The sequence below is a fragment of the Sciurus carolinensis genome, chromosome 7, assembly GCF_902686445.1.
Source record: "Sciurus carolinensis chromosome 7, mSciCar1.2, whole genome shotgun sequence".
In the NCBI taxonomy this organism is placed as follows: domain Eukaryota; kingdom Metazoa; phylum Chordata; class Mammalia; order Rodentia; family Sciuridae; genus Sciurus; species Sciurus carolinensis.
Genome location: NC_062219.1, coordinates 72,445,944 through 72,473,714, shown reverse-complemented (window position 1 = coordinate 72,473,714; position 27,771 = coordinate 72,445,944). Strand labels below are relative to the sequence as shown.

General features: G+C 39.2%; 1 protein-coding gene across 1 annotated transcript in view; it reads right to left on the bottom strand.

The window, feature by feature from the left end:
- Window positions 1-23,665, bottom strand: part of Mdn1 (midasin AAA ATPase 1) — a 163,787-nt gene extending 140,122 nt beyond the window's left edge. Inside the window, 2 exon segments of the mRNA XM_047557902.1 lie at window positions 7,243-7,469; window positions 23,456-23,665. Of these exon segments, the coding sequence (XP_047413858.1) occupies window positions 7,243-7,469; window positions 23,456-23,554 (326 nt within the window). The 5' untranslated portion in view covers window positions 23,555-23,665.
- Window positions 23,666-27,771: the final 4,106 nt, after the last annotated feature.

Below are 27,771 nucleotides of genomic sequence, written 5' to 3'. Positions count from 1 at the left end.
GGAAGGAAATAAAAAAATTCTTAGAAGTAAACGAGAACAAAGACACATATCAAAATCTCTGGGACACTATGAAAGCAGTACTTAGAGGAAGATTTATTTCATGGAGCGCATTCAACAAAAGAAGTAGAAATCAACAAATAAACAACTTAACACTACAGCTCAAAGCCCTAGAAAAAGAGCAGACCAACACCAAAAGTAGTAGAAGACAGGAAATAGTTAAAATCAGAGCCGAAATCAACAAAATTGAAACAAAAGAAACAATCGGAAAAATTAACAAAATAAATATTTGGTTCAAACAAAATTGATAAACCCTTAGCCACACTAACAAAGAAAAAGAGGGAGAAAATTCAAATTACTAAAATTCGGAATGAACAAGGAAATATCACAACAGACACGACTGAAATACAAAACATAATTAGAAGTTATTTTGAAAATCTATACTCCAATAAAACAGAAAACCTCGAAGACATCAACAAATTTCTAGAGACATATGAATTACCTAAACTGAACGAGGAGGATATACACAACTTAAATAAAACAATTTCAAGCAATGAAATAGAAGAGGTTATCAAAAGCCTACCAACAAAGAAAAGTCCGGGACCAGATGGGTTCTCAGTCAAGTTCTACAAAACCTTTAAAGAAGAGCTCATTCCAGTACTCCTCAAAGTATTCCATAAAATAGAAGAGGAGGGAACCCTCCCAAACTCATTCTATGAAGGCAATATCACCCTGATACCTAAACCAGACAGAGACACATCAAGGAAAGAAAATTTCAGACCAATATCCTTAATGAACATTGATGCAAAAATTCTCAACAAAATTTTAGCAAACTGCATACAAAAATATATTAAAAAGATAGTGCACCACGATCAAGGGGGTTTTATCCCAGGGATGCAAGGTTGGTTCAACATCCAGAAATCAAGAAATGTCATTCACCATATCAACAGACTTAAAGTTAAGAATCACATGATTATTTCCATAGATGCAGAAAAAGCATTCGATAAAATACAGCATCCCTTCATGCTCAAAACACTAGAAAAAATAGGGATAGTGGGAACATTCCTTAACATTGTAAAGGCCATCTATGCTAAGCCCATGGCCAATATCATTCTAAATGGTAAAAAACTGAAAGCATTCCCCCTAAAAACTGGAACAAGGCAGGGATGCCCTCTTTCACCACTCTATTCAACATGGTCCTTGAAACTCTAGCCAGAGCAATTAGACAAACCAAAGAAATTAAAAGGATACGAATAGGAAAAGAAGAACTCAAACTATCCCTGTTCGCTGATGACATGATTATATATTTAGAGGAACCTGGAAATTCCACCAGAAAACTTTTAGAACTCATAAGTGAATTCAGTAAAGTAGCAGGTTACAAGATCAATGCTCATAAATCCAATGCATTTTTATACATAAGTGATGAATCTTCAGAAAGAGAAGTTAAGAAAACTACCCCATTCACAATAGCATCGAAAAAAATAAAATACTTGGGAATCAATCTCACAAAAGAGGTGAAAGACCTCTACAATGAGAACTACAGAACACTAAAGAAAGAAATTAAAGAAAACCTTAGAAGATGGAAAGATCTCCCATGTTCTTGGATAGGCAGAATTAACATTGTCAAAATGGCCATACTACCTAAAGTGCTATACAGATTCAATGCAATTCCAATTAAAATCCCAATGATGTACCTTACAGAAATAGAGCAAGCAATTATGAAATTCATCTGGAAGAATAAGAAACCCAGATAGCTAAAGCAATCCTTAGCAGAAAGAGTGAAGCAGGGGGTATCGCAATACCAGATCTTCAACTCTATTACAAAGCAATAGTAACAAAAACGGCATGGTATTGGTACCAAAATAGAAAGGTGGATCAATGGTACAGAATAGGCGACACGGACACAAACGCAAATAAATACAATTTTCTCATACTAGACAAAGGGGCCAAAAATATGCAGTGGAGAAAAGATAGCCTCTTCAACAAATGGTGCTGGGAAAACTGGAAAACCATATGCAACAGAATGAAATTAAACCCCTATCTCTTACCCTGCACAAAACTCAACTCAAAATAGATCAAGGACCTCGGAATCAGACCAGAGACCCTGCATCTTATGGAAGAAAAAGTAGATTCAAATCTTCAACGTGTCGGCTTAGGATCAGACTTCCTTAACAGGACTCCCAAGGCACAAGAAATAAAAGCAAGAATCAACAACTGGGATAGATTCAAACTAAAAGCTTTCTCTCAGCAAAGGAAACTATCAGTAATGTGAAGAGAGAGCCTACAGAGTGGGAGAAAATCTTTGCCACTCATACTTCAGATAGAGCACTAATTTCCAGAATATATGAAGAACTCAAAAAACTCTACACCAAGAATACAAATAATCCAATCAACAAATGGGCTAAGGATATGAACATATACTTCACAGAAGTAGATCTGCAAGCAATCCACAGATATATGAAAAAATGTTCAACATCTCTAGTAATAAGAGAAATACAAGTCAAAACCACCCTAAGATTCCATCTCACCCCAATTAGAATGGCGGTTATCAAGAACACAAGCAACAACAGGTGTTGGTGAGGATGTGGGGAAAAAGGTACACTCATACATTGCTGGTGGGGTTGCAAATTAGTGCAGCCACTCTGGAAAGCAGTGTGGAGATTCCTCAGAAAACTTGGAATGGACCTACCATTTGACCCAGCTATCCCACTCCTCGGCCTATACCAAAGGACTTAAAATCAGCATACTACAGAGATACAGCCACATCAATGTTCATAGTTGCTCAATTCACAATAGCCAGATTGTGGAACCAACCTAGATGTCCTTCAATTGATGAATGGATAAAGAAACTTTGGTATATATATACAATGGAATATTACTCAGCCATAAAGAATGATAAAATTATGGCATTTGCAGGCAAATGGATGAAATTGGAGAATATCATGTTAAGTGAGATAAGCCAATCTCAAAAAACCAAAGGATGAATGATCTCGCTGATAAGCGGATGATGACACATAATGGGGGGGTGGAAGGGGTTAGTGTTAGGGTTAGGGTTAGAGAGGGGGGCAAGAATTGAGGAAGGAAGGACTGTATAGAGGGAAAAGATGGGTGGGAGGGGTGGGGGGAAGGGAAAAAATAACAGAATGAATCAAACAACATTACCCAATGTAAATTTATGATTACACAAATGGTATGCCTTTACGCCATGTACAAATAGAGAAACAACATGCATCCCATTTGTTTACAAGAAAAAAAGAAAAAAGGGCTGGGGTGTGGCTCATTGGTGGGACCTCTAGGTTCAATCCTAGTAACCTTCACCCACATACTTGCACAAAGACATGGGTTAAGTGAATAGAGGGGAAAAAAAAAAAAAAAAAAAACCACACAGCATTTAGTTATATGCTGTCTACAAAAAGATATAAACTGAGTAAAAGAATAGGGACAAAATAGCATATAAATAATAACCAAAACAGGTAGGGATGCCTATCCTAATGGACAAAATGGACTTCATGGTACTAGGGAGAGAACACAGGGCCTCATGCAAGCTGGGCTATATCCCCAGTCCTTTTTATTTTGAGACAGTGTCTTGTTAGGTTGCCAAGGATGGTCTCAAACTTGCTACTCTCCTGCCTCAGTCTCCTGAGTAGCTGGGATTACAGATGTGTACACTGTACTAATCTCACAATAATAAGACAATCAGAAGGAAACAGAGAACTCAAACAACACTAGAGGCCAACCAATTTGACTTAATAGTCCTATACAGAATACTCTGTCCTATGAGAGCTGAATATACATTCTTCTAAGTGCACGTGGAATATTCAGGGATAGGCCACATATTAGGACATAAAACAAGCCTCAATAAGCTTAAATGATTGAAAACTTATCTTTTCCTAACAAATGGAATGATTCCTAAATCAACAGCAGAAGTAAAACTGGAAAAGCTACACAATAGTGGAAATTAACACAACTGTAAACAAGTAATGGATCAAAGAATGCATCACAAGGGAAATGTAAAAATACCTTAAAATAAATGCAAACAGAACCACAATATACCAAAACTTATGGGATGCACTAAAGGCATCCAACAGTGAAGTTTAGAGCTATAAACATATACATTAAAAAAGAAGAAAAATCTTAGGTCAATAACCTTTCTTTACACCAAGGAAGTCACAAAAGAAAAAACTAAATTTAAAATTAACAGAAAGCAGAGATTAATGAAATAGAGAACACACACACATATACACACACACACACAAATCAAACAAGTTGATTTTTTAAAAGATCAGCAAAATGGCAAACAGATTGAGGAAAAAGAAAACTCAAAAGAACTAAAATCAGAAATGAAAGAGAGGACATTATAACCAATGACAAGGAAATAAGGTATTAAAATGAAAATTCTGAACAACTGTGTGCCAACAAATTGGATAGTCTAGAAAAAAATGGATACATTTCTCGAAACACAATACAACCTACCAAGACAATCATCAAGAAATAGAAAATCTGAACAGACCAGGAATTAGGTAAGGAGAATGAATCATAAACCTCCTAGCAAAGAAAAGCCTAGAACCAGATGATCTTACTAAAAAATTCTATCAAACATACAAAGAAAACATAACTAACCATTATGAATGATCCCTAATGTAACAAAAAGATCTGGGTGATTATCATGCTTCAATGTAGGTTTGTCTCTGTAACAAATGTACCATTCCTGTGGGGGATGTTGGTTAATTAAAGAGGCTATGTACCTGGGGGCAAAGGGTACTTATGGGAAATTTCATTATCTTCCTCTCAACTTAGATACTAAACTGAAACTGGCGGACGTGGTGGCACACATATATAATTCCAGCAGTTGGGGAGGCTGAGGCAAGAGTATCTCAAGTTTGAGGCCAACCTCAGCAACTTGAGACCCTGTCTCAAAATTTTTTAGAAAGTGGGGAGGGGAGCGGGGGATGTAGCTCAGTGCTAAAGTGTATCTGGGTTCAATCTCTAGTACCAAAAACAAAAACAAAAAACTACAATAGCTCTAAATATATTCTTGAAAATAAATAATAATATATTTTTAAGTGTATTATGGTTTAGATCTGAAGCACCCCCCAAAAAGCTCATGTGTTAGACAATACCAGAACATTCAGAGGTGAAATGACTGGACCATGAGAGCCTTAACTTAATCAGCATATTGGGTAAGATGAGGTGGTAATCACAGGCAGGTAGGGTGTGGCAGGAGGTGGGTTATGGAGGCGTGATTTGGGTTATATATTTTGTCCCTGGTCTGCAATGTTTCTCTCTTTCTCTGCTTTCTGGTTCCATGTACAGAGCTGCTTTCCTTCTCCACACCTTTCCACCATAACATTCTGTCTCATCTCTGGCCCAAAGCAATGAAGATGGCCATCTATGGACTGCAACCTCTGAAACAGTGAGCCCCACATAAATTTTTCTCCTCTAAAATTATTCTTATCAGGTCTTTCTGTCACAGCAATGAAAAAGTTGACTAAACAGAGGGTTTTGTTTTTGTTTTTTGTTTTTTAATTTTATGAAAGCTTTATCTGAAAAATGTGTATAGGATTAGGAATGCAACTCAGTGTAAAGCACATGACTAGCACGCATGAGTGCCCAAGTTCAACCTCCAATACCACAAACAAAACAAAAAACAGTGTACCAATTTTCTACAGTTGTGGTGATAGCTGCAAATATCTGAATACGCAAAAAAAAAAAAGGAAATATTAACTAAGCATGGCATATTAACTATCTAAAGTGGTTTTTAAAACATGCATAATATAAAGGTATCAAATGTGCACACTGTCTCATGTGCACAAGAGTGAGAATGAATGTCTTCTGGGCTGGAGGTGGTGGCATACACCTATACTCGCAGCAACTCAAGAGGCTGAGGCACAAGGATCACAAATTTGAGATAGGCCTCAGCAACTTAGTGAGGCCCTTAGCAAATCTGTTTGTTAGTTTGTTTTGTTGTAAGTTTAAGGTCAGCCTGGTCAATTTATTGAGACCCTGTCTCAAAATTAAAAATTAAAAAAGGGCTGGGGGTACCCCTGGGTTCAATACCTAAGACCGTGAAAAAAAAAAAAAAAAATAGGTATGTGTGTATTATTTTAGGAATGAAAAAGGAAAAATGACTTAAATTTACTTGGCATACTGTGGTATGAAAGTACATATATGGTCTTTGACCAGATTCTACCACTGAGATACATCCTCAGGCCCCTCTTATAGTACCTTTTGTACTTTGCATTTTATCACTCTTAGGGCAAAGTGGGAACAAAACTAAAACATACTGCCTTAGCAAAATGAAAAGAAGAAAACATAGGCATTTGCTTCACATTCATTTCATAAAAACATAAAATCTGGGGCTTATGGGAAAAAGACCTAGTTAATCCATCACTTTAATGATTCTCAAACACAATCTGAAGTATTTTGCCATAAAGGCTTAATAGAAGTAGGAGTTCAAGTTTCAATTCAATTATACAAGGAAGTTCCTCCCCTTTTTAGAAAAGTGCATGAAAATACAGCTCCCACCCAAATATCTACAAGCCTTCATTTCATTTTTGGGCCTGGGGATGGAACCCAGGGACATTTTACCACTTTGCTACATTCCCAGTAGTTTTTAAGACAGGGTTTCATTAAGTTGCTAAGGCTGGCCTGGAACTTGCCATCCCACTGCTTCAGCCTTCCCAGCTACTAGGATTCCAGGCATGCGCTATCAAGCCCAACACCTTCTTTTTTGTTGTTGTTTTTTAATTTTTTTGTTGTTGTTTTGGGAGGTTCTGGCTACCGTTGCCCAGGTTGGTCTAAAACGCCTGGGCTCTTTCTGCCTCAGTCTCCAGCAAAGCAGGGCCCACAGGTTGATGCCACCTTGCCTAGCATAAGAAATCTAATCCATCTGGGATGATGTGGGAGAATCACCTAAAATCCATTCAAATCTGTCTTTTATGCATGTGTTACCAAATGATACAATCCTTAAGGACTGGGGGCATATCTTGGACATTTTTGCAGACATATCTTGTTGGCCAAGATTCAAGAGAAAACCCAGTAAATGCTTACTTAGCTGAGGGGATAAATGGATGCTGTTATGACAATTTTCATTAAAAGGACAACTGTGATTAGAGTTGGGATTTTCAGGCTAATTTATTACCTCTCTCCTTTCTGCATTTCCCTTCTCAACTCACACTCCTGCTTACCTCCCAGCTGAGATAAAGTTCTAACACCTCAAGAAGAAAGAATAAAACTGCTACTCACGGAAGCACATCAGGATGGTTACCAAGGAGCTTGCTCATGGACACACAGAGCCGTTCATGCAGATCATGGTTAACATGGCCTCCTGTCTTAATGGCTTCAGCATTCCTTTCCAACAAATCCAAAAGGAGAGGGCGCAGCTGACGGGCAATCAGCAGAGTGTAATCCTTATCCAAGAGCAACTGTGCTAAAGTACTCAGGATACACTGGCGATCTTGAGGTGTCCACACCTGAAAGAGAGGTAAAATAAAATGTTCATGTAAACAATACTCATTTGTACCACTAGAGAATACCAGAGAAGAGTCCTAGCATGGAATCAAAATAACCAATTTCCAGACTTCATAAGTGAGTTTCTCTTATAAAACATAGTGTTTTTATGTAACAGAGGACTGGAGTTAACTTATTACTACTAAGCTTCAGTTCACTGGGGTAAAAGAACTGACATTTGGTCAGGTGCGCTGGTGCATGCCCATAATCCCAGTGACTTGGGAGGCGGAGGCAGAAAAACCCCAAGTTCAAAGTCATGCCAATATCGTGCTGTTTTTGTTACTACTGGTCTGTAGCATAACTTAATGTTTGAGGCCTCCTGCTCCACTTTTCTTTTATTTATTTTTTTTTGGATGCTGGGGATCGAACCCAGGGCCTTGTGCTTACAAGGCAAGCACTCTACCGACTGAGCTATCTCCCCAGCCCCCTGCTCCACTTTTCTAAGCTAAGAATTGCTTTGGCTATTCTGGGTCTCTCATTCTTCCAAATGAGTTGCATGACTATCTTTCTTATTTCTATGAAGAACATCCCTAGAATCATAACAGGAATTGCATTAATTCTGTATAGTGCTTTTGGTAGTATGGCCATTTTTGAGAATATTAATTCTGCCTATCCAAGAACATGGGCGATCTTTCCATCTTTTAAGGTCTTCTTTAATTTCTTTCTTTAGTGTTCTGTAGCGTTCATTGTAGAGGTCTTTCACCTCTTTTGTTAGATTGATTCCCAAGTTTTTTCTTTTTTTTTGAGGCTATTATAAATAGTTTCAAATACTATGTTGAGTAGAAGTGGTAAAAGAGGGCATCCTTGTCTTGTTTCAGTTTATAGAGGGAATGCTTTCAATTTTTTTCCATTTAGAATGATATTGGCCGGATCCAAGATGGCAGACTAGAGGGAGGCTTCATTCCTTGTTGCTCTGTAACTCACGATCCAAGAAAAAGAAATACTGTTTCTCTGCGAGACGATTCTCACTGTGCAATGATCCCCTGCTGTTGACCCCATTCGTCCACCACCACCAACTGCCCTTTGTCACATATCACCTGCCTTTTGAGTGCAGATTGCACACTGACCACTGCCTATCATTCACCATTTGCCCATTTGCCTTTCACCTAGGCCCACTGCCCAACATCCACTTGCTGATCATCCACAGATAAGCTGAAGACCACCAGGAGATCACCTGATGCCTGCTGTTGCCTGAAGTTCATTGTCACAGTACACAAAGGTTTGGTTACATGCAGTTGCCACCATCTTGGAACAACAGCCAGGGTCTACAGATTTCCCACCGCTGCCGCTGCAATCTCAGGGTATGGTCACCTTGGTCTGGGAACTCAAGTCAGTGCCTAGAGAAATATTGGTACCTGCAGGTATGATTGCACCTGAGGTCTTTCTACTGGGTGTGGTATCTGGCTGCCTCTTTGCAGGGTCCACTCCTTTCTGAGAGAGCAACCCTGGTGGTCACTCTGCAAGTTGAAAGGGCATTAAGATTTTGGAGCTCTAGCAAGATAGGGCATGGGGAAGCTGAAGCCCAGGTCCATCAGATAGTAGCTGGGTTTCTGTGAGCCAGTCTGGGTCTGGTAAGCCTGTGGAAAGCCAGAGATGAGGGGTGGTTCCCTAGTGGGAACACAGGTTGAAGAAACTGGAGAAAACTGGGCTCTCTCCAGCTCAGTGAGTTCTAAAGCATGCAGCGACAGAAGGGGCCAGCTACATCGAGTATGAGGGCATCTTGCTATGGGTTCACCCACCCAATGGGTCCTGCACCCAGTGGACTGGAGCTAATATCAAACTTCAGACAACCCCACCTATTGGCAGTGAAGGGAAGCTGAGAAATTTTTTGAAAGCCAATGGAAGAAATCATTCAGTATTCCACTGAGACATTCTTCCTTTTTAAAAAGTATTTTTGGCCCTCTCTCTTACATCTGTATGGTCTTTGAATTCAAATAGTTTCCATTCATCAATTTATTGAGGAATGGGATATATGAAGAGTATATGACAAAGTTGTTGTGTATTCTTATATTTTTACTTTTTAAAAAAATCTGTACATATTTTTTCTTTCACCTGTGGATTCTTTCTCATTTCTCTCATACTAACAGGCAAACTCTATTAATTCTTCCCTCGCTCTTACTATAAATTTTTACCTCTATCTTCTCTCCTTCTCCCTCATAAACATCACATCTTACACTACTTCTGTTCCCTCACTGTCCATCATTGAAACAATAAACCCTTTTAGCAAACTTACTATTTATATTGTAGACAATAATTGAACACTTCATTTCTGTCCATTGTGACTAAACTGTAAATACCTTAATAGGAGCCATTTGGTTTATGGTGATGTATTGTTTGCATTGGGTACTGTTAATATTGGTCTTCCCCTTAAAGGTGAGGTACTGGGAGCCATCAGGGACACTAAAAGACTACAGGGTAGAATCTGTACTGTCTCAGCTCCATACTGCTAGATGAGAAGACACACAAACAGCATGAAAAAACAAGGGAACAAAGTGCCTCAAACAAAACAAGATGTTCCAACAATAGAATCCATAGACAACACAACAGAAGAAGTATCAGGAGAAGTTTAGCAAATGCATAGTTAGATTGGTCTTCAAAATAAAGGATGGAATTGGAGAGAAAATACAGGAAGTAAAAGATCACTTCAATAAAGAGGCAGATTATAAAAAGGAATCAAGCAGAAATCCTCAAAGTGAATGAAACAATAAACCAAATTAACAACTGAATGGAAAGTATCACCAACAGACTAGACCACTTGGAAGACAGAATACAGCACTTCCTCATGTTCAAAACACTAGAAAAACTAGGAATAGTAGAAACATACCTCAACATTGTAAAGGTTATCTATGCTAAGCCCAGGGCCAACATCATTCTAAATGGGGAAAAATTGAAAGCATTCCCTCTAAATTTACTGGAACAAGACAGAGATGCCCTCTTTTACCACTTCTGTTCAACACTGTCCTTGAAACTCTAGCCAGAGCAATCAGACAGACAAAAGAAATTAAAGGGATACGAACAGGAAAAGAAGAACTCAAACTATCACTATTTGCTGACAACATGATTTCATATTTACAAGATCCCAAAAACTCCACCAGAAAACTTCTAGAACTCATAAATGAATTCAGCAAAGTAGGATATAAAATCTAGACGCATAAATCAAATGCATTTCTAAACATAATGAATCCACTGAAAGAGAAATTAGGAAACTACCACATTCACAATAGTCTCAAGAAAAATAAAATACTTGGGAATCAATCTCACAAAAGAGGTAAAAGACCTCTACAATGAGAACTACAGAACACTAAAGAAAGAAATTAAAGAAAACCTTAGAAGATGGAAAGATCTCCCATGTTCTTGGATAGGCAGAATTAACATTCTCAAAATGGTCTTACTACCAAAAGTGCTATACAGATTCAATGCAATCCCAATTAAAATCCCAATGACATTCCTCATAGAAATAGACAAAGCACTCATGAAATTCACTTGGAAGAATAAGAGACCCAGAATAGCCAAAGCAATCCTGAGCAGGAAGAGTGTAGCAGCAGGTATCACAATACCAGACCTTCACCTAGACTACAGAGTAATAGTAACAAAACAGCATGGTATTGGCACCAAAATAGACAGGTAGACCAATGGTACACAATGGAAGACAGAGAAAAACCCATCTAAATACAGTTATCTATACTAGACAAAGGAGCCAAAAACATACAATGGAGAAAAGATAGCCTCTTCAACAAATGATGCTGGAAAAACTGGAAATCCATATACAGCAAAATGAAATTAAACCCTATCTCTCACCCTGCACAAAACTCAACTCAAAATGGATCAAGGACTTAGGAATTACACCAGAGACCCTGCACCAAAGAGAAGAAAAGGTAGGCCTCAATCTCCATCATGTTGGCTTAGGACCAGACTTCCTTAATAAGCCAACCAAAGATCAAGAAATAAAAGCAAGAATTAGTAAATGGGATGGACTGACACTAAAAAAATTCTTCTCAGCAAAAGAAATAATCAATAATGTGAAGAGAGAGCCTATAGATTGGGAGAGAACATTTACAACAGGCACCTCAGTTAAAGCATTAATCTCTAGGGTACATAAAGAACTCAACACACACACACACACACACACAAACCAACCCACAAATAACCCAATCAATAAATAGGCTAAGGAACTGAGCAGACAGTTCACAGAAGATATACAATTTATCAATAAATACATGAAAAAATGTTCAACATCTTTAGTAATTAGAGAAATGCAAACTGAAACTACCCTTAGATTTCATCTCACTCCAATTAGAAAGGCTATTATCAAGAATGCAAGCAACAATGAGTGTTGGCGAGGATGTGGAGAAAAAGGTACACTCATATATTGCTGGTGGGATTGCAAATTGGTGCAGTTACTCTGGAAAGCAGTATGGAGATTCCTCAGAAAACTAGGAATGGACCCACCATTTGACCCAGTTATCCCACTACTCGGTTTATACAAAAAGAACTTAAAATCAGCATACTACAGTGACGCAGTCACATCAATGTTTACAGCAGCTCAATTCACAATAGCTAGTTTGTGGAACCATCCTAGGTGCCCTTCTACAGATGAATAGATAAAGAAAATGTGGTATATATACACGATGGAACATTACTCAGCTATGAAGAAGAATAAAATTATGGCATTTGCAGGTATATGGATGGAGTTAGAGAATATTATACTAAGTGAAATAAGCCAATCCCAAAAAAACCAAAGGACAGATGTTTTCTCTGATAAGTGGATGCTGATACATAACGGGAGGGGGGAAGGTAAGGGAAGAATGGAGGAATGTTGGATGTGTAGAGGGAAATAAGGGGAGGGAGCAAAGGGAAGGAAAGATGGTGGAATGAGACAAACATCATTACCCTATGTACGTATATGATTACATAAATTGTGTGATTCTACTTCGTGCACAACCAGAGAAAAGTTGTACTGCATTTGTGTACAATGACTCAAAATAGATTCTGCTGTCATGTATAACTAAATAAAACAAACAATAAAAAAATAATTTTTATATATATGTTCATCAGGGATATTGGTCTGAAGTTTTCTTTTCTCAATATACCTTTGTCTGGTTTTGGTATCAGGGTGATACCAGTGTCATAGGATAAGTTTGGAAGGGTTCCCTCCTTTTCTATTTCATTCAATAATTTGAGGAGGATTGGTGTTGGTTTATCTTTGAAGGTCTGGTAGAACTCAGCTGAGAATCTCTATCATCCTGGGCTTTTCTTTGTTTTTAGGCTTTTGATGGCATCTCCAGTTTCATTGCTTGTAATTGATCTGTTTAAATTTTCTATGTTATCCTGATTCAATTTTGGGTATGTCATATGTCTCTAGGAATTTGTTGATGTCTTCAAAATTTTCTATTTTATAGTATATAAATTTTCAATAGTTCTGATTATCATCAGTATTTCAGTAGTGTGTATATTCCTTTTTCATCATGAATTTTAGTACTTTGAATTTTCTCTTTTCCTAGATTGACTAAGGGTTTATCAATTTTACTTATTTTTTCCAAAGAACCAACTTTTTCTTGATTTTTTGAATATTTTTGTTTCAATTTCAGCTGTTTTTAATTATTTTGTCTTCTATTGGTTTTGGTATTGATTTGTCTTTTTCTAGGGCTTTGAGATGTAATGTTAGGTCATTTATTTGTTGACTTTCTATTCTTTTAATGAATGAGCTCAATGCAATGAACTTTCCTCTTAGAACTATTCATAATGTCCCAGAGATTTCGATAAGTTGTTCTGCTATTCTCATTTAACAATCTTTTTTTACTTTCATCCATGATTTCTTCAGCTATTCACTGTCATTCAATATTGTATTATTTAGTTTTCAGATTTTAGAGTAGCTTCTACCTTTTGTTTTATACTTGATTTCTAATTTCATTCTATTATGATCTGATATATTATATATATTATTTCTTCTTTTGTATTTGCTAAGAGTTGCTTTGTGGCCTAAGATATGGTCTATTTTAGAGAAGGATCTGTTTGCTACCAAGAACGTGTATTCGGTCATTGATGTATGAAATATTCTATGTATGTCGGTTAACTCTAAATTATCAATTGTATTTTTTAGTTTTATAGTTTATTTAGTTTTTGACTGGAGGAAATATCTAGTGGTGAGAGTCACCCAGTGTATTGTGTGGTGATTTATTTGCTTCTTGAAATTGAAAAGGTTTTGTTTGATGTACGTAGATGCTCCACTGCGTGGGGTATAAATATTTACGATTGTTACATCTTATTGATGTATAATTCCCTTAAGCAGTATGAAATGTCCTTTGTCTCTTCTGATTAGCTTTTGCTTGAAGTCCACTTTGTCTGATATGAGGATAGAAACACCTTGTTATTTTCGAGATTCATGTGAATAATGTTTTTTGCCCATCCTTTTTACCTTCAGTCTGTAGATGTCTTTGCCTATGAGGTGAGTCTCTTGGAGACAGCATATTGTTGGGTCTTGTTTTTTAATCTAATCTGCCAGTCTGTCTTTTGATCAATGAATTTAGGCCATTTACATTCAATGTTATTACTGAGAAATGATTTTTATTCCCTGTCATTTTAGTTTTGGCTTTTAATTTGAATTGGCTTCTCGTTTGATTGACTATTGTTCTAGGGTAGTTCTTCCCTTCACTGGTTTTCACTTTTATTTTTAATTTCTTCATGAAATATTTCATTGAGTATGTTTTGTAGCAGAGCTTTCTAGTTGTAAATTCATTTAACTTTTGTTTATCATGGGAGGTTTTTCTTTCTTTCGTTCTTTTTTTTTTGCTGGGGGTACCAGAGATTGAACTCAGGAGCACCTGATCACTGAGTCACATCCCCAGCCCTATTTTTTATTTTATTTAGAGTCAGGATCTCACTGAGTTGCTTAGTACCTCACTTTTGCTGAGGCTGGCTTTGAAATCTGAATTCTTCTGCCTTAGCCTCCCAAGCTACTCGGATTACAGGCACGTGCCACTATGCCCAGCTTCATGAGAGGTTTTTATTTCATCATTAGTTATGAAGCTTAATTTTGCTGGATATGGTGTTCTTGGCTGGCATTCATTTTATTTCAGAACTTGGTATATGTTATTCGAAGACCTCCTCCTTTGAAGGTCTGGATTGAGAAAGCAGCTGAGATTCAGACTGGTTTCCCTCTAAATAAAACCAAATATAACCAAATAAGTCATTTTTCTCTGGCAGTCTTTAAAATTCTATCTTGATCTGGGGTTGTGGTTCACTGGTACAGTGCTTGCCTCATGCATGTGGGGCACTGGGTATGATCTTCACAACCACATTAAAAAAAAAAAAAAGTTGGGGCTGGGGAGATAGCTCAGTCGGTAGAGTGCTTGTCTCCTAAGCACAAGGCCCTGGGTTCGATCCCTAGCACCCCCCAAAAAAAAAAAAAAAAAAAGTTAATGAATGAATGAATGAAATAGCAGTATTGTGTTTACAACTAAAAATGTTTTTTAAAAATTCTAGACTTATTCTGTATTTTATCTCTGATTTCACACCTTACATCTTTCTTTACCTTGCAGATTAGTTTAACTATGTACATTCTAAAATTCTTCTCTGACATTTCTTCCACCATAGTGTCAATGGATTCTGTTATTGAAGTATGTCAGTTTGTCTGGGGCAATTTGTTCCTTTGCTTTTTCATTCTGTTTGTGTGTCTACCCATCTAACAGCATGGATCTGAGGCAGTAGAGATTCTATCTGTGGATTTATAGTGTCCATGAATGTTTCTCATGCATCACTGTTTAGGGGGAGACAAATAACAACCACCAACAATAAAAACAATATACAGCATTAAACCCAACAGTTCCTGCTATTATATCAACAATGTCAATTATCACAATAAACAGAAATGATATGATGAGTTTTTGCCCATAATAAAAACAGTAACTTTGCAAAAGGGTTTATAATTTTGAATGGTGGACAGGGAGAGAACAGAAGTGATGTAGGATGTGATGATTATGAAGGAGAAGGAGAGAAATAAAAAATTAGAAAGTGAAAGAACAAGAGAGACTGGTTGTTAGCAGAAGAAAAGAAAGAATTTAGGGTACAGACAAGTGAGAGAAAAAATATATAAAGTACATTTATTTTTTTGTGGTGCTGGGGATTGAACCTAGGACCTCATGCATGTGAGGCAAGCACTTTATCAACTAAGCTATATCCCCAGTCCTAACGTAAAAATTTTAAAAAATTAAAAATAAAAATAAATACAAAACATTTTACTACCTGTGTGTGTGTGTGTGTATGTGTGTGTGTATAGATCTCAAACATCCTAGTCCTCAAAATACTGATCCATGAAAAAATTAATAGCTTCAAAAGTGCTTAAAGGCAAAAAAAAAAAAAAAAAAAAAAAAACCAAATATGAATAATATGAATACGTACAAAGGTCCATGAACCATTAAGTCACAAACAGAGAAAAGGAAAACAAACAAAAAAGATCTAGATGAAAAGTTAAAGAATTGTTTCCACTGGAGTTCAAAAGATTCCTAGCTTCCCTTCTCAGCGGTGTTTGGTGGGGTCATGCTTGCTTCACTCTCAGGGTGGGGTTGCTGGAGTGAGACAGGTAATCCCTTAGTCAGAACTCCTGGAGGGAGGATTTAGGCTTAGGTAGGCTCTAGGTTCTTCACTGAAGGCCAACTGGTCTGGAGATTTTAAATCAGCGCACCTCCAGGGCCCAGCAACTGCTGGTTCACACTAAGAGTGTACCCTAGGGATTTCCCCTGGGTTCCACTCGTGTGGTGGAAGAACCAATTCTTGGTCCATTATGTCACTTGAGGTTCCCATGTTTCCTGGTTTCAGGTTCAGTCTCCAAACTCAGCCTCTCCTTCCCCTGCCCTTTATAATTCTTGGCTAGGGGTGTCTCTCCTGCTTGGTCCTGCAAGCAGTTGTTCTGTAGGGGGAGGGTGAGAGCTGGATGGGTTTCCACGACCAGTTGTCCCCTGTGTAAACCTCTCCGCATTTGATTTTCTCCTGGTTCTTCAGGCACAGTCTAGGTCGTGCAGTGTGGGTTTCCCAGGCCTGTATTTCAGGCCAAATTTGAGTTTGTCAAGAATTGGCTACTCCAGCCATCGTCCCCTGCGCCACTCTGCAAAATGATTCCTCCCGGCTTCCACAGGCAGCCGGGAGAGATGTAGCTTGTTTCCTGCACACAGATGTTGTGCAGTACCCCTTTATCGGGCAGTGGCTTTGATCTCTAAACTCCCTGTACCCAGACACGCCTCAGGTCTCCTAAAAATGCAAGTTCCTTTAATTCCTTTATCCTTCCACTTTGCTCGCAGAGGGACCACTCTGGCTGTGTCTCTGGGTGTGGCAACAGAACTGGGGATTTCTTCCTTATTGTATTATATCCATTCTCCTGAGTCCCCAATCTGCTTTTAATGTTCAATATTAAATTTCAGTAGAGAACCCCTCCCACCCTTTTTTTCATACACCTTGCTGAGAAGCTGCCTATCTGCTTTCTTGGTTTTACACCATGGAGCAGCCAGGAAAGTGGCCTTCTCTATTCCACCATTGTGAACATCCAGGGTTGATTTTTATGATTAAAGATTTGCCTATTCTTGAATTTTATATAAACCGAATAATTTATTATTACTCCTTGCTATCTGGATTCTTTGCCCTGTATAATGCTTTTCACAATCCATATAGTGGTATGCATCAATAACTCATTCCATCTTATTAGTACTATTTCACTATATGAATATACCACAATCTATTCACTTACCCATGGATAGAGGGTTGGGGATATAGCTTATTCTGAGACAGGGACTCAGGAGTTGCCCGGACTGAACTTGCACTAGCAATCCTCCTGTCCCAGGGTCCTGAGTGGATGGGATTACAAACATGTGCCACCAGGCTGGGATGCAAAGGCACTGTATCAGATGACTTGCTGCTGTAGTAACAATAAAGCAATGCATGCTAAAGGATATCTTTTCAAACCTGTGGCTAGTCCTATAAATTTCTGATAATTATATTCTTGGGAAATTCTGCCTTTTTCCTTATAAAGTGAGACCCACTGATCACCCTTCCCTGTTTTCTCACTTCTCCAACTTTCTGTGAAGCTTGAATGGGCGTTATTGAGGTAGTTGAGATTCAGTTAAGTAGGAGTAAAGTTCAAAGATATTGATTAGACTAAAGAAGGAGAAAAAACACCTTAAGGTGGCTTCGCTCTCCTCTTCCCACCAAAAATATCAACCAACTCAGTACCTTTGCTATAATTACTAACAAAATTAGTCAAATTTTCCACATTTCCAAAAAGTAGCCCAGGAAAATAGAAAAACTTCTCACAACAGAGTTAAAGATATAAGTATTCCATTGAGATTTTATCTCAGCTATTTATAACTATATTTATCAACTGAGATGTGCATTTTCAACTACAGACAATATCTACAACACCCTAAAAGCCCCAATCAAGAAAACCAGTTTTTACTGCTACTAATTATTTTCAGTTACACTACAAAACTGCTTCTATTACAATTGAACCTGCATTAGAAATAGGTTAGTCACTTAATTTGCTTAAAACACTGCAAGTTTTTCAAAGCTGTGTTCTGCAAAAAAATAAAAAATAAGAGTATCACTATTTTGAATTCATTAATCTGTTGAGTCAGTAAATCCTTGTCTACTTCCTGTCATACACTATACTAGACACTAGAGCTACACAGTCCATTCTCTTAAGAAACAAGGAGTTATGCAGGAAAATAAAAGAGATCTTCCTAGAGAAGGTAATGGCAAGAACAGTCATTCAGAGCAAAAAAAGTTAAATGAGAAAGAAGCATAGGAGACAGAAGCATTCTTAGTAAAGGTAATGAAAGTTAAAGAGGCAAGAAATAGCAAGGATTATGCAGCTAATAAAGCAGAAGGCAATCAGAGTGTGACTCCAGTAAAACTACCAGTGGTAACAGTTTATGGTGGGTCTAGGAAGCACAGTATTGCAGGAGTATCAAGCCCTGGGCAAGGTGGGAAACGAAGCTGAGCAGGGTTTCTTCATATTTTACACCACCAACATTTGAGGCTGGATAATTAATTCCTTGTCTTGGGTGGTGGTTCTGTGAATTCTAAGGATGTTTAGCAACATCCCTAGCCTCCAAGCACTAGACACCAGAAGATTTCTAGTCCCTACTAGCTCTAATAACCAAAAATGTCTCCAGATTTGCCCCCCTCCCCAATTGAGGGGGACTGCCTCACCCTGAGAACCACTAGGCTGGGATATGCTGGACATGCATCAAAATACACTTCCAGGGTACACTTGCCTAGAATGTGAATACCTCCCTTGAACCCCCAGGGTTTGAGCCCAGGCATGAAAGGAAGAAAGGAGAGACTAGAGGGAAGAAAGTAAAATAGTATACCAAGTGATTTCTCTAGTTTTGGTTTTTTGATTTTTGCAGTGCTGGGGTTCAAACCCTGGGCATCCTGTATGTTAGGCAGGCCCTCTTCCACTGAGGTAACCCCCTGCCCCAAGTCATATTCCATTTTAGAAAGCTCAGATTTTGACTCTAGAAACAATGAGGAGCTTTATGCAAAGTGTTTACAGGTCTGGATTTGTCTTATTAATAATTATATTAAATGAGCAAAATAAAGAATTCATAGAGGGGCTGGGGTTGTGGCTCAGTGGTACAGAACTTGCCTAGGACGTGTGAAGCACTGGGTTCAATTCTCAGCACCACATACAATAAAGGTTATTCACAATTAAATAAAAAAAAATTTAAAAACCTAAATTATTAAGTTAGTAGTTGCCAGAGGAAATGGGTGTCAAAGAATATTGTAGAATAACAAGCTACAGAATACAGAGGTTTTTGTTGTGTTTTTGCAGTACTAGGAATTGAACCCAGGGTTGTGCATATGCTAGGCAATTGTTCTACCACAAGTTACATTCCCAGCTGGTTTGGTTTTTTCAGACAGGGTCAAGTGCCCAGGCTGGCCTCAAACTTCTGATCCTCCTGCCTCAGTCTCCCAAGTAGCTGGGATTATAGGCATGTGTCACTGTGCCTGGCAGCTGGACGGGTTTTTTTGTTGTTGTTGTTTTGTTTTGTTTTTTTGGTACTGGGGATTGAACTCGGGGGCACTCGACTACTGAGCCACATTCCCCAGCCCAATTTTGTATTTTATTTAGAGAGGTGGTCTCACTGAGTTATTTAGTGCCTGGTTTTTACTGAGGCTGGCTTTGAACCCACAATCCTCCTGCCTCAGCCTCCAGGGCAGCTGGGATTACAGGCATGGGCCACCAAGCCTGGCTGGAGGTTTCTTTCTGAAATAATGAAAATGTTCTAAAACTGACTATAGTGAACCTTTGAACTGTATACCTTCAAATGGATGAAATACATGAAATGAATTACATAACAATAAAACTGCTTTTAAAAATAAGAGGGGTGGACAATATAGCTCAGGAGTAGAGCATTTGCCTAGTATGGATGAGGTACTGGATTCAATCCCCAGAATCACAAAAAGAAAATAATAATTACTAGTCCCAGCTACTGGGGAGGCTGAGGTAGGAGGATCACTTGAGTCCGGGAGTTGGAGACCAGCCTGGGTAACAGAGCAAGACTTGGGTCTCAAAAAATAATAACAATTAGGACAGAGGATATAGCTCAGTAGTAGAGTACTTGACCAGCATGCATAATGCCCTAGGTTTGACCCAGTCCTGCCAAAAAAAAAAAAAAAAAAAAAACTGTGTGTATGTATGTGTATATATTATTGTAGCTCACATGTACTGTTGACTTCACATGTGCCAGGCAGTGTAAGTTCCTTCCACAGATTTCCTAGTCATCACAACACCCTAATTTATAGTAGTAATAACAGAAACCACTTTTATAGACAATACTTAATCCTCACATCAACCCAATACTATCATCCTCACATCCCCATTTTAGAGATAAGGAAACTGAAGGAAAAAAAAGGTTAAGGTGACAAAATTAGTAACTGATCCTAGAACCCACTTGCTTGCCTCTTTCTTTTTTGTGCAGTACTAGGGATCTAACCCAGGACTTCACATAGGCTACCCAGGTTAGCCCCTGTAACTACTTTGCAGCTAATATGTTTAACAAGAAACGGAGATTTAGTGGAGGTAAGTAATGCTCACGGGCACAAAAGCAATTAAGTAAAAAAAAAAAAAAAAAAAAAAAAAAAAATGGATGTAATCTTCAGTCACACTCTAGATCCAGTACCCATGCTCTGCTCTTCCTAAGCAGACAATGATCCAAGAGGTAGGAATGGTAGTAGTACTAGGGATGAGAGGAATGAAGAGATTCAATAACTTGGAAGTAATAGCAAGAGGACTTGACTCGATGTGAAGAAAAAGGAATGAAAAGAGTTAAGGAAGGGTTGGAAGTGTACCTGAGTTGAGGCCCTAGGTTCAATACCCAGTACCCCAAAATAATAGAGTTGAGGAGATCCAGTTCTCTATCAGGGTCTGGATAGAAGGTGGAGTCACCAACTGAGATTAAAAACAAAAGAAGTACACACTAAAAAATTCTCCAGGGCTGGGGAGATAGCTCAGTTGGTAGAGTGCTCGCCTCACAAGCTCTAAGGCCCTGAGTTCAATTCCCAGCACTACAAAAAAAAAAAAAAAAAAAAAAAACTCCAGATTCTAAGTATCACTGAGAATTGGTATTTTAGAAGTCTTAAAATATTTGCTTCCAAAAAAATAGAAAATAGGACAGGCAATACAATCAACTCTTCTCTAAGTGAAATGCACCAAATCATTAACCCAAATGGAAAGAAACAAACCTGAAAGACATTTCTGAGATTGGACAAAATTTGAGTGTGAAGCTGAGGAAAGTGAGATGCAATAATATTTCAATCTCCTTAATAGAACTGAACTTTCTAGTTGGGAAGCATTACTATACAATCCTCAGAATCTACATAAGTGATTCTTATACTTCAGTGTATCAGATTCCCTAAAACCTTATCTAATACAGGTTACAAACCATTTTTTCACTCTCACCTCCCCATCCCAACACACTGACATTAAATTTATTTTCTTCAGTGCTAGGAATTGAACCCAGGGTCTCCTGCATGCAAAGCCCATGTTCTTTCACTGAACTAACTCCCAGACCCATAAACACCGATACTGCATCCAATTACTGTGGGAGTCATAAATCCCCTGAAATTGGTTCAAGAACCCTAACCTCAGAACCTGGCTCTAAATTCTAAGCTCACTTATAGAAAAATACCCTCTAGAGACAACACAAAATTCAGGAGCCTTCCTACTTCAGATAAAGTACTAATTTCCAGAATATACAAAGAACTCAAAACACTCTACACCAAGAAGACAAATAACCCAATCAACAAATGGGCTAAGGAAATGAACAGACACTTCACAGAAGAAGATCTGCAAGCAATCAACGGATATATGAAAAAATGTTAAACATCTTTAGTAATAAGAGAAATGCAAATCAAAACTACCCTAAGATTCCATCTCACCCCAATTAGAATGGCAATTATCAAGAACACAAGCAACAACAGGTGTTGGTGAGGATGTGGGGAAAAAGGTACACTCATACATTGCTGGTGGGGTTGCAAATTAGTGCAGCCACTCTGGAAAGCGGTGCAGAGATTCCTCAGACAGCTTGGAATGGAAACACCATTTGACCCAGCTATCCCACTCCTTGGCCTATACCCAAAGGACTTAAAATCAGCATACTACAGAGATACAGCCACATCAATGTTCATAGTTGCTCAATTCACAATAGCCAGATTGTGGAACCAACCTAGATGTCCTTCAACTGATGAATGGATAAAGAAACTTTGGTATATATATATACAATGGAATATTACTCAGCTATAAAGAATAGTAAAATTATGGCATTTGCAGGCAAATGGATGAAATTGGAGAATATCGTGTTAAGTGAGATAGGCCAATCTCAAAAAAAACAAAAGACGAATGATGTTGATAAGCGGATGATGACACATGATGGGGGGTGGAAGGGGGGCATGAATGGAAGAAGGAGGGACTGTATAGAGGGAAAAGAGGGGTGGGAGGGTTGGGGGAAGGAAAAAATAACAGAATGAATCAAACACCATTACCCTATGTAAATGTATGATTACACAATTGGTATGCCTTTACTCCATGTACAAACAGAAACAACATGTCTCCCATTTGTTTACAATAAAAATAAATTTTAAAAAAATTCAGGAGCCTTTGACAAGCTCAGCTCATCTAAATCAATTATCTCCTTCCTTAGCAGAACCACCAAAAACGTGTTCTCTCTCTAGACCATCCAATTGCCTTACAGCCTCTTCACTGCAACTTTGCTAAGAGCCTGGGGAGCAGGAACCTAAGTAGCTGATTCAATTCCCTTTTGCTTCTCAGGTTCAATTTACTGTCCTCATACAATACGCCCCTTATCTGGAGGTGTAGTTCAGTGATAGTTTGCTTAGCATGCATGAAGTCTTGGTTCAAACCCCAGCACCTTCCTTACTTCCATCCCCACAAACACGGGGAGAAATGCCTCTCCTTTGAATTCACTGCCTTCCCAAACCGCTTAGGTCCCTCAATCTCTCACTCAAAATAAAGTTGTTGCTTCCTTAGGCACAGCAGGAACGCAATCAATACTCAGATGTGAGCCGGACAGAAAAGACCAGGAAAAAATACACATACACACGCTCACGCATGTTAACACCCTAGGCTGAACTACGCACACTAAGGTAATACACGAGTCAAAAGGGCGGCGACGTAACCTCAACTTCAAAACCCAACCACAAACCTTTCAGAAGGGCACGCCTGCCACGGCCTGAGCACTGCAGAGGGGTCAACATGCTGGCGAGGGGAAGGGAAGGCTCCCACAGGAATGGAGGGAGGCTACTTCTAGTCGCTTCAAACACGTGCGGACGCTTCTACCACCGGCCAGCCACGGCGAGTGGACCACAGTAACAAAACGCCGCAGCGCACCAGGGGCGATCAGGATCTACCCCACGCTTCCCCTCTCCCTCCTATCCTTACCTGCTTGGTCAAGAACCTGCCCAGCTCGCTGCGGCTCTTCTCGTTCTTGGCAGCGATTAAGCGCAGCGGTGTGGCCACCTCCAGTAAGAGGTGCTCCATGATCCCAGGCCCTCTGTTCCGGGAAGCCCCAGCGCTCGCTCCTGCTTCGAGCTCAGAGACTGCGAGCTGCCGAGGTTCCAGCGCCAGAACCTCCACCCACTATGCCCCTAGGGATAGGGGCCACCGCCGCTCCGCAGAGATCAGCAAAGCACACGTGGGAGAGCACGCCGCACTGCGCGTCATCATCCCGCGACACCGATGGTGGGCACTACCGGCCTCGCCCCCGCGGCGGAGGAAACGCTTACGTCACTACCGCGCCAGTTCCGGGAGGGGATTGGAAGCCGAAGTGACTTTTGAGGCATCAGTTCCTGAGGGATAAGTGCTCTCAGACACAGTAGGTGACAGGACAGAGAGAAGATTCCGTCAGGCCAGAGTCGTAAGGGAGCTTTAGGGGTGTGTGATCTCAGCCCACGGTGCCTCCCTCCGTCTCAACACAGAAAAATCAGATGTGAAACAGAAGAGGATTCGCCTTCTAGGCGTCTAGGATATGGGAATTAGCATATATTGATAAACACAGTTCTTGGGAAGTGTAAAAATAAATATTGGTAACTTCAGTTTGGGAATATTTAAACGTGTTATATGTACACTAAATAATATTCTGAAGCACCGGACCTGCCTGAATCCCAGCTGCTTGGGAGACTGAGGCAAGAGGATCACAAATGCGAGATCAGCCTCAACAATTTAGGCCCTGTCTCAAAATAAATAGAGCTGAAGATGTAGCTCAATGGAGAGCACACCTGGATTCAATTTCCAGTACTGGCCGGGTGAAGAAAAGATTGGGGGTATATCTCTGTGGTAGAGCATTCCTGTGTTCAATAACCAAACCGATTTTTTAAAAGAAAATTATCTTTGGAGAATAAAAAATTAATGTCGAGTTGGGCGCGGTGGCGCATGCCTGTAATTCCAGCAGCTCGGGGGGCTGAGATAGGAGAATCTTGAGTTCAAAGCCGGCCTCAGCAAAAAATGACGCACTAAGCAACTCAGTAAGACCGTCTCTAAATAAAATACAAAAAAGGGCTGGGGATGTGGCTCAGCGGCTGGGTGCCCCTGAGTTCAATCCCTGGTAAATCCCTCCCCCCCACCCCAAATCAAACTCGAAATCTGGCAAAAAAAAAAAAAAAAAAAAAGAATTGATCCTGCTTTTCATATGTGAGTCCGTACCACTGAGTAACAAAATAGGTGATAACTGTCTTTTCATAAAATATTACAGCTAATATGAAAAAAGATTGACAAGAGCTAGGCGGTGGCACACGCCTGTGATCCCAGTGACTCGGGACTTAAGGCAGGACGATCCAAAATTCAAGGCCAGCCTAGGCAACTTGGTGAGACCTTGCCTCTAAGAAATAAAAAGGGTTGGGGATGTAGCTCATTGGTAAAGCACCCTTGTGTTCAATCACCTGCATTGCAAATAAATAAGTAAAAATAGCTGCGTGGTGGCCCATACCTGTATCCTAGTAGCTGAGGACACTGAGGCAAGAGGATTGCAAATTCAAAGCCAACCTCAGCAACTTAGCAAGTCCCTGTCTCAAAATAAAATGGGCTGGGATGTGACTCAGTGGTTACATGCCCCTGGGTTCAATCCTTAGTACCAAAAATTAAATTAAAATAAAATAGAAAGATTGACAATATAAGAATATCACTTTTGCCATCCCCAGTTAATTGATACAGGCATTAAGCATCAGTGGCTGGTAATAGCTCAAAGGGAACAAAAACCCAGAATTTAGGTGGTTCCCCAAGCAAGAACATAATACAACCTATGGTTTTGCCAAAAGCATCGAATGTCTGGATTCAGCTGCCAATTTAAAGAAAACAAAGAGGAGAGAGGAATATGTTAAACTGCATCATGAATATGTAATCAGAAAAATTAAGACTGTTGGGAATGCTACAGTCAAAAGCTCTGGTTTTTCCAAGAGATAACTAAAAAGGAAAAGAAAAGCATGGGAGGGGAAACTGCAGATGGTAAGAAATAGCAATGGACTGAACGTGGCCCCCCACCAAATTCATATGTTGATATTTGGATATGGAGTCTTTTTGACTTTTTAGAGGTAATTAGGTTTAAATGAAGTCATGAGAGTATAGCCCCCATGATAGGATTAGTATTCTTATAAGAGGAAGAGACTAGACTCTTTTCCCCACCATGTGCGTATACAAGAAAGTGGCTGTCTAGGTAAGTGGAAGAGGACCCTCAACAGACATTTAATCTGTTAGTGCCTTGAGCTTGGATTTTTCAGCCACCAGAACTATAATTTTAAAAAAAGTTGATTAAGCCTGGTGTGGTGGCCCATGCCTGTAATCACAGCTACTTAAAGTTCTGAGGCTAGTCTGGGCAACTGAGAACCTGCCTTAAAATAAAAAACAAAATAACAGGACTGGCACCTAGCTCAGCATGGAGTGTGTGGGGCCCTGGGTTCAATACCCAGTACCACCATATATACATACATACACACACATACACATGCATATACCTATATGTATTTAAAATAATACATATTTTCCCTCTTTGAGGCAGGGCTGGAAATTGAAACCACGGTTTGCAAATGCCAGGCAAAACAGTACATATTTTATCTGCATAAAGAAATACTGGGCTGCTGGGGGTGTAGCTCAGTAGTAAAACATTTTACTAGCATCCCTGAGGTCCTAGGTTTTATCCCCAGCACCATAAAAGAAAGAGTTCTTATATCTTAGAAGTACATACAGAAGCATGTATTGTTAAAATTATATACGACTTGCTTTATACTTTAGCAAAACAAGTGTGAGTGTAGATAAATGAAACAGAATGAAGCTTGATGACGTGCAAGTTGGTGTTACTTTTACTCTTCTGTGTATTTTTAAATGTCAATAATGAAAAAAAAAAACCCTAACTCTACATGAGGACACTCTAGATATATGAACACGCCAAGATGTTCAAAATATGTCCTGATGTTAAAAAAAGTACCAAATAGTACTATAAAATGAACACATCAGCATGCTTTTTTCTTTGCAGTACTGGGGATTGAACTCAGGGGCACTCTATCACTGAGCTGTGATCCTAGCCCACCTCTCTCCTGGACCTTTTTTTTTGAGACAGTCTTGCTAAATTTTCCCAGGATGGCCTTGAACTTGGCTCCTCCTGACTCAGGCTCCAGAGTAACTCCTTAGCAGGAGACCCTGGGATTAAGGGTGTGCCCCACCACACCCACCTATCAGTATGCTTTTATGTTTAATAAAGATACACACACACACACACACACACACACACACACACATATTAAAGAATGTGCCAGCCACAGTGGTGCAAGGGAATTACAGTGAACCCTATGCATACCCAATTACACTTCAAGCAATAAATCTAAGATAAACGCATAAATAATTGTACCAAAAGATGTGTTAAAGAATGTGCAGAATAACAACAAAAACCCAATTAAAAAAGGCATACAACTTAGACATTTTCCCAAAGATACACAGATGGAAATCAGGACAAAAGATGCTCAATATCACTATGTGGAGATGCAAATCAAAATCATAATGACATACTTCACACCCATTAGGATGGCTATTATTTGAAAGAAAGAAGGGAGGGAAACAAAATAAGTGTTAGTAAGGATTTGTGGTAATGGAACCCTAATGCATTACTGGTGGGAATACAAAATGGGGAAGCCATATGGACTACTATAAAAGATACTTTAAAAATTAAACAGAATTACCATATTATCCAGCAATTCCACTTTAGGGATTCAGATATTTTACGTACCCTTGTCAATATTATTTGCAATATTCTAGAGGTGGAAACAATCCAAACATCAACTGATAAAATGTAGTGGACACATCCTAATACTATTCAGGCTTAAAGGAAGGAAATTAGGGCTGGAGGTGTAGGTCAGTGAAAGAGTGCTTGATCCCCAGCACTGAAAAAGAAGGAAAGAAGGGGAGAGGGAGGGAAGGGAAGCAAGAGAAGGGAGGAAATTCTGGGCCAGGTGGCCAAAGTACAGTTCCACAACCTTCAGCACCTTTGCAAACATGTCACTGGAAATGGAACCTGTTAGCTGAAGGAGAGAGTCATTCAGACACTGTGCTTGGGACCCACTCTGCTCTCAATGAGTAAATTCAGAGAACCTTTCAGAACTAGATAAACTAATAAGTATTTATGAAGTGCAGAGGGCTGTAGAGTTGTGGCTCAGTGGTAGAGCCTTTGCCTTGCCTGTGTGAGGCACTGGGTTTGATCCTCAGCACCACATAAA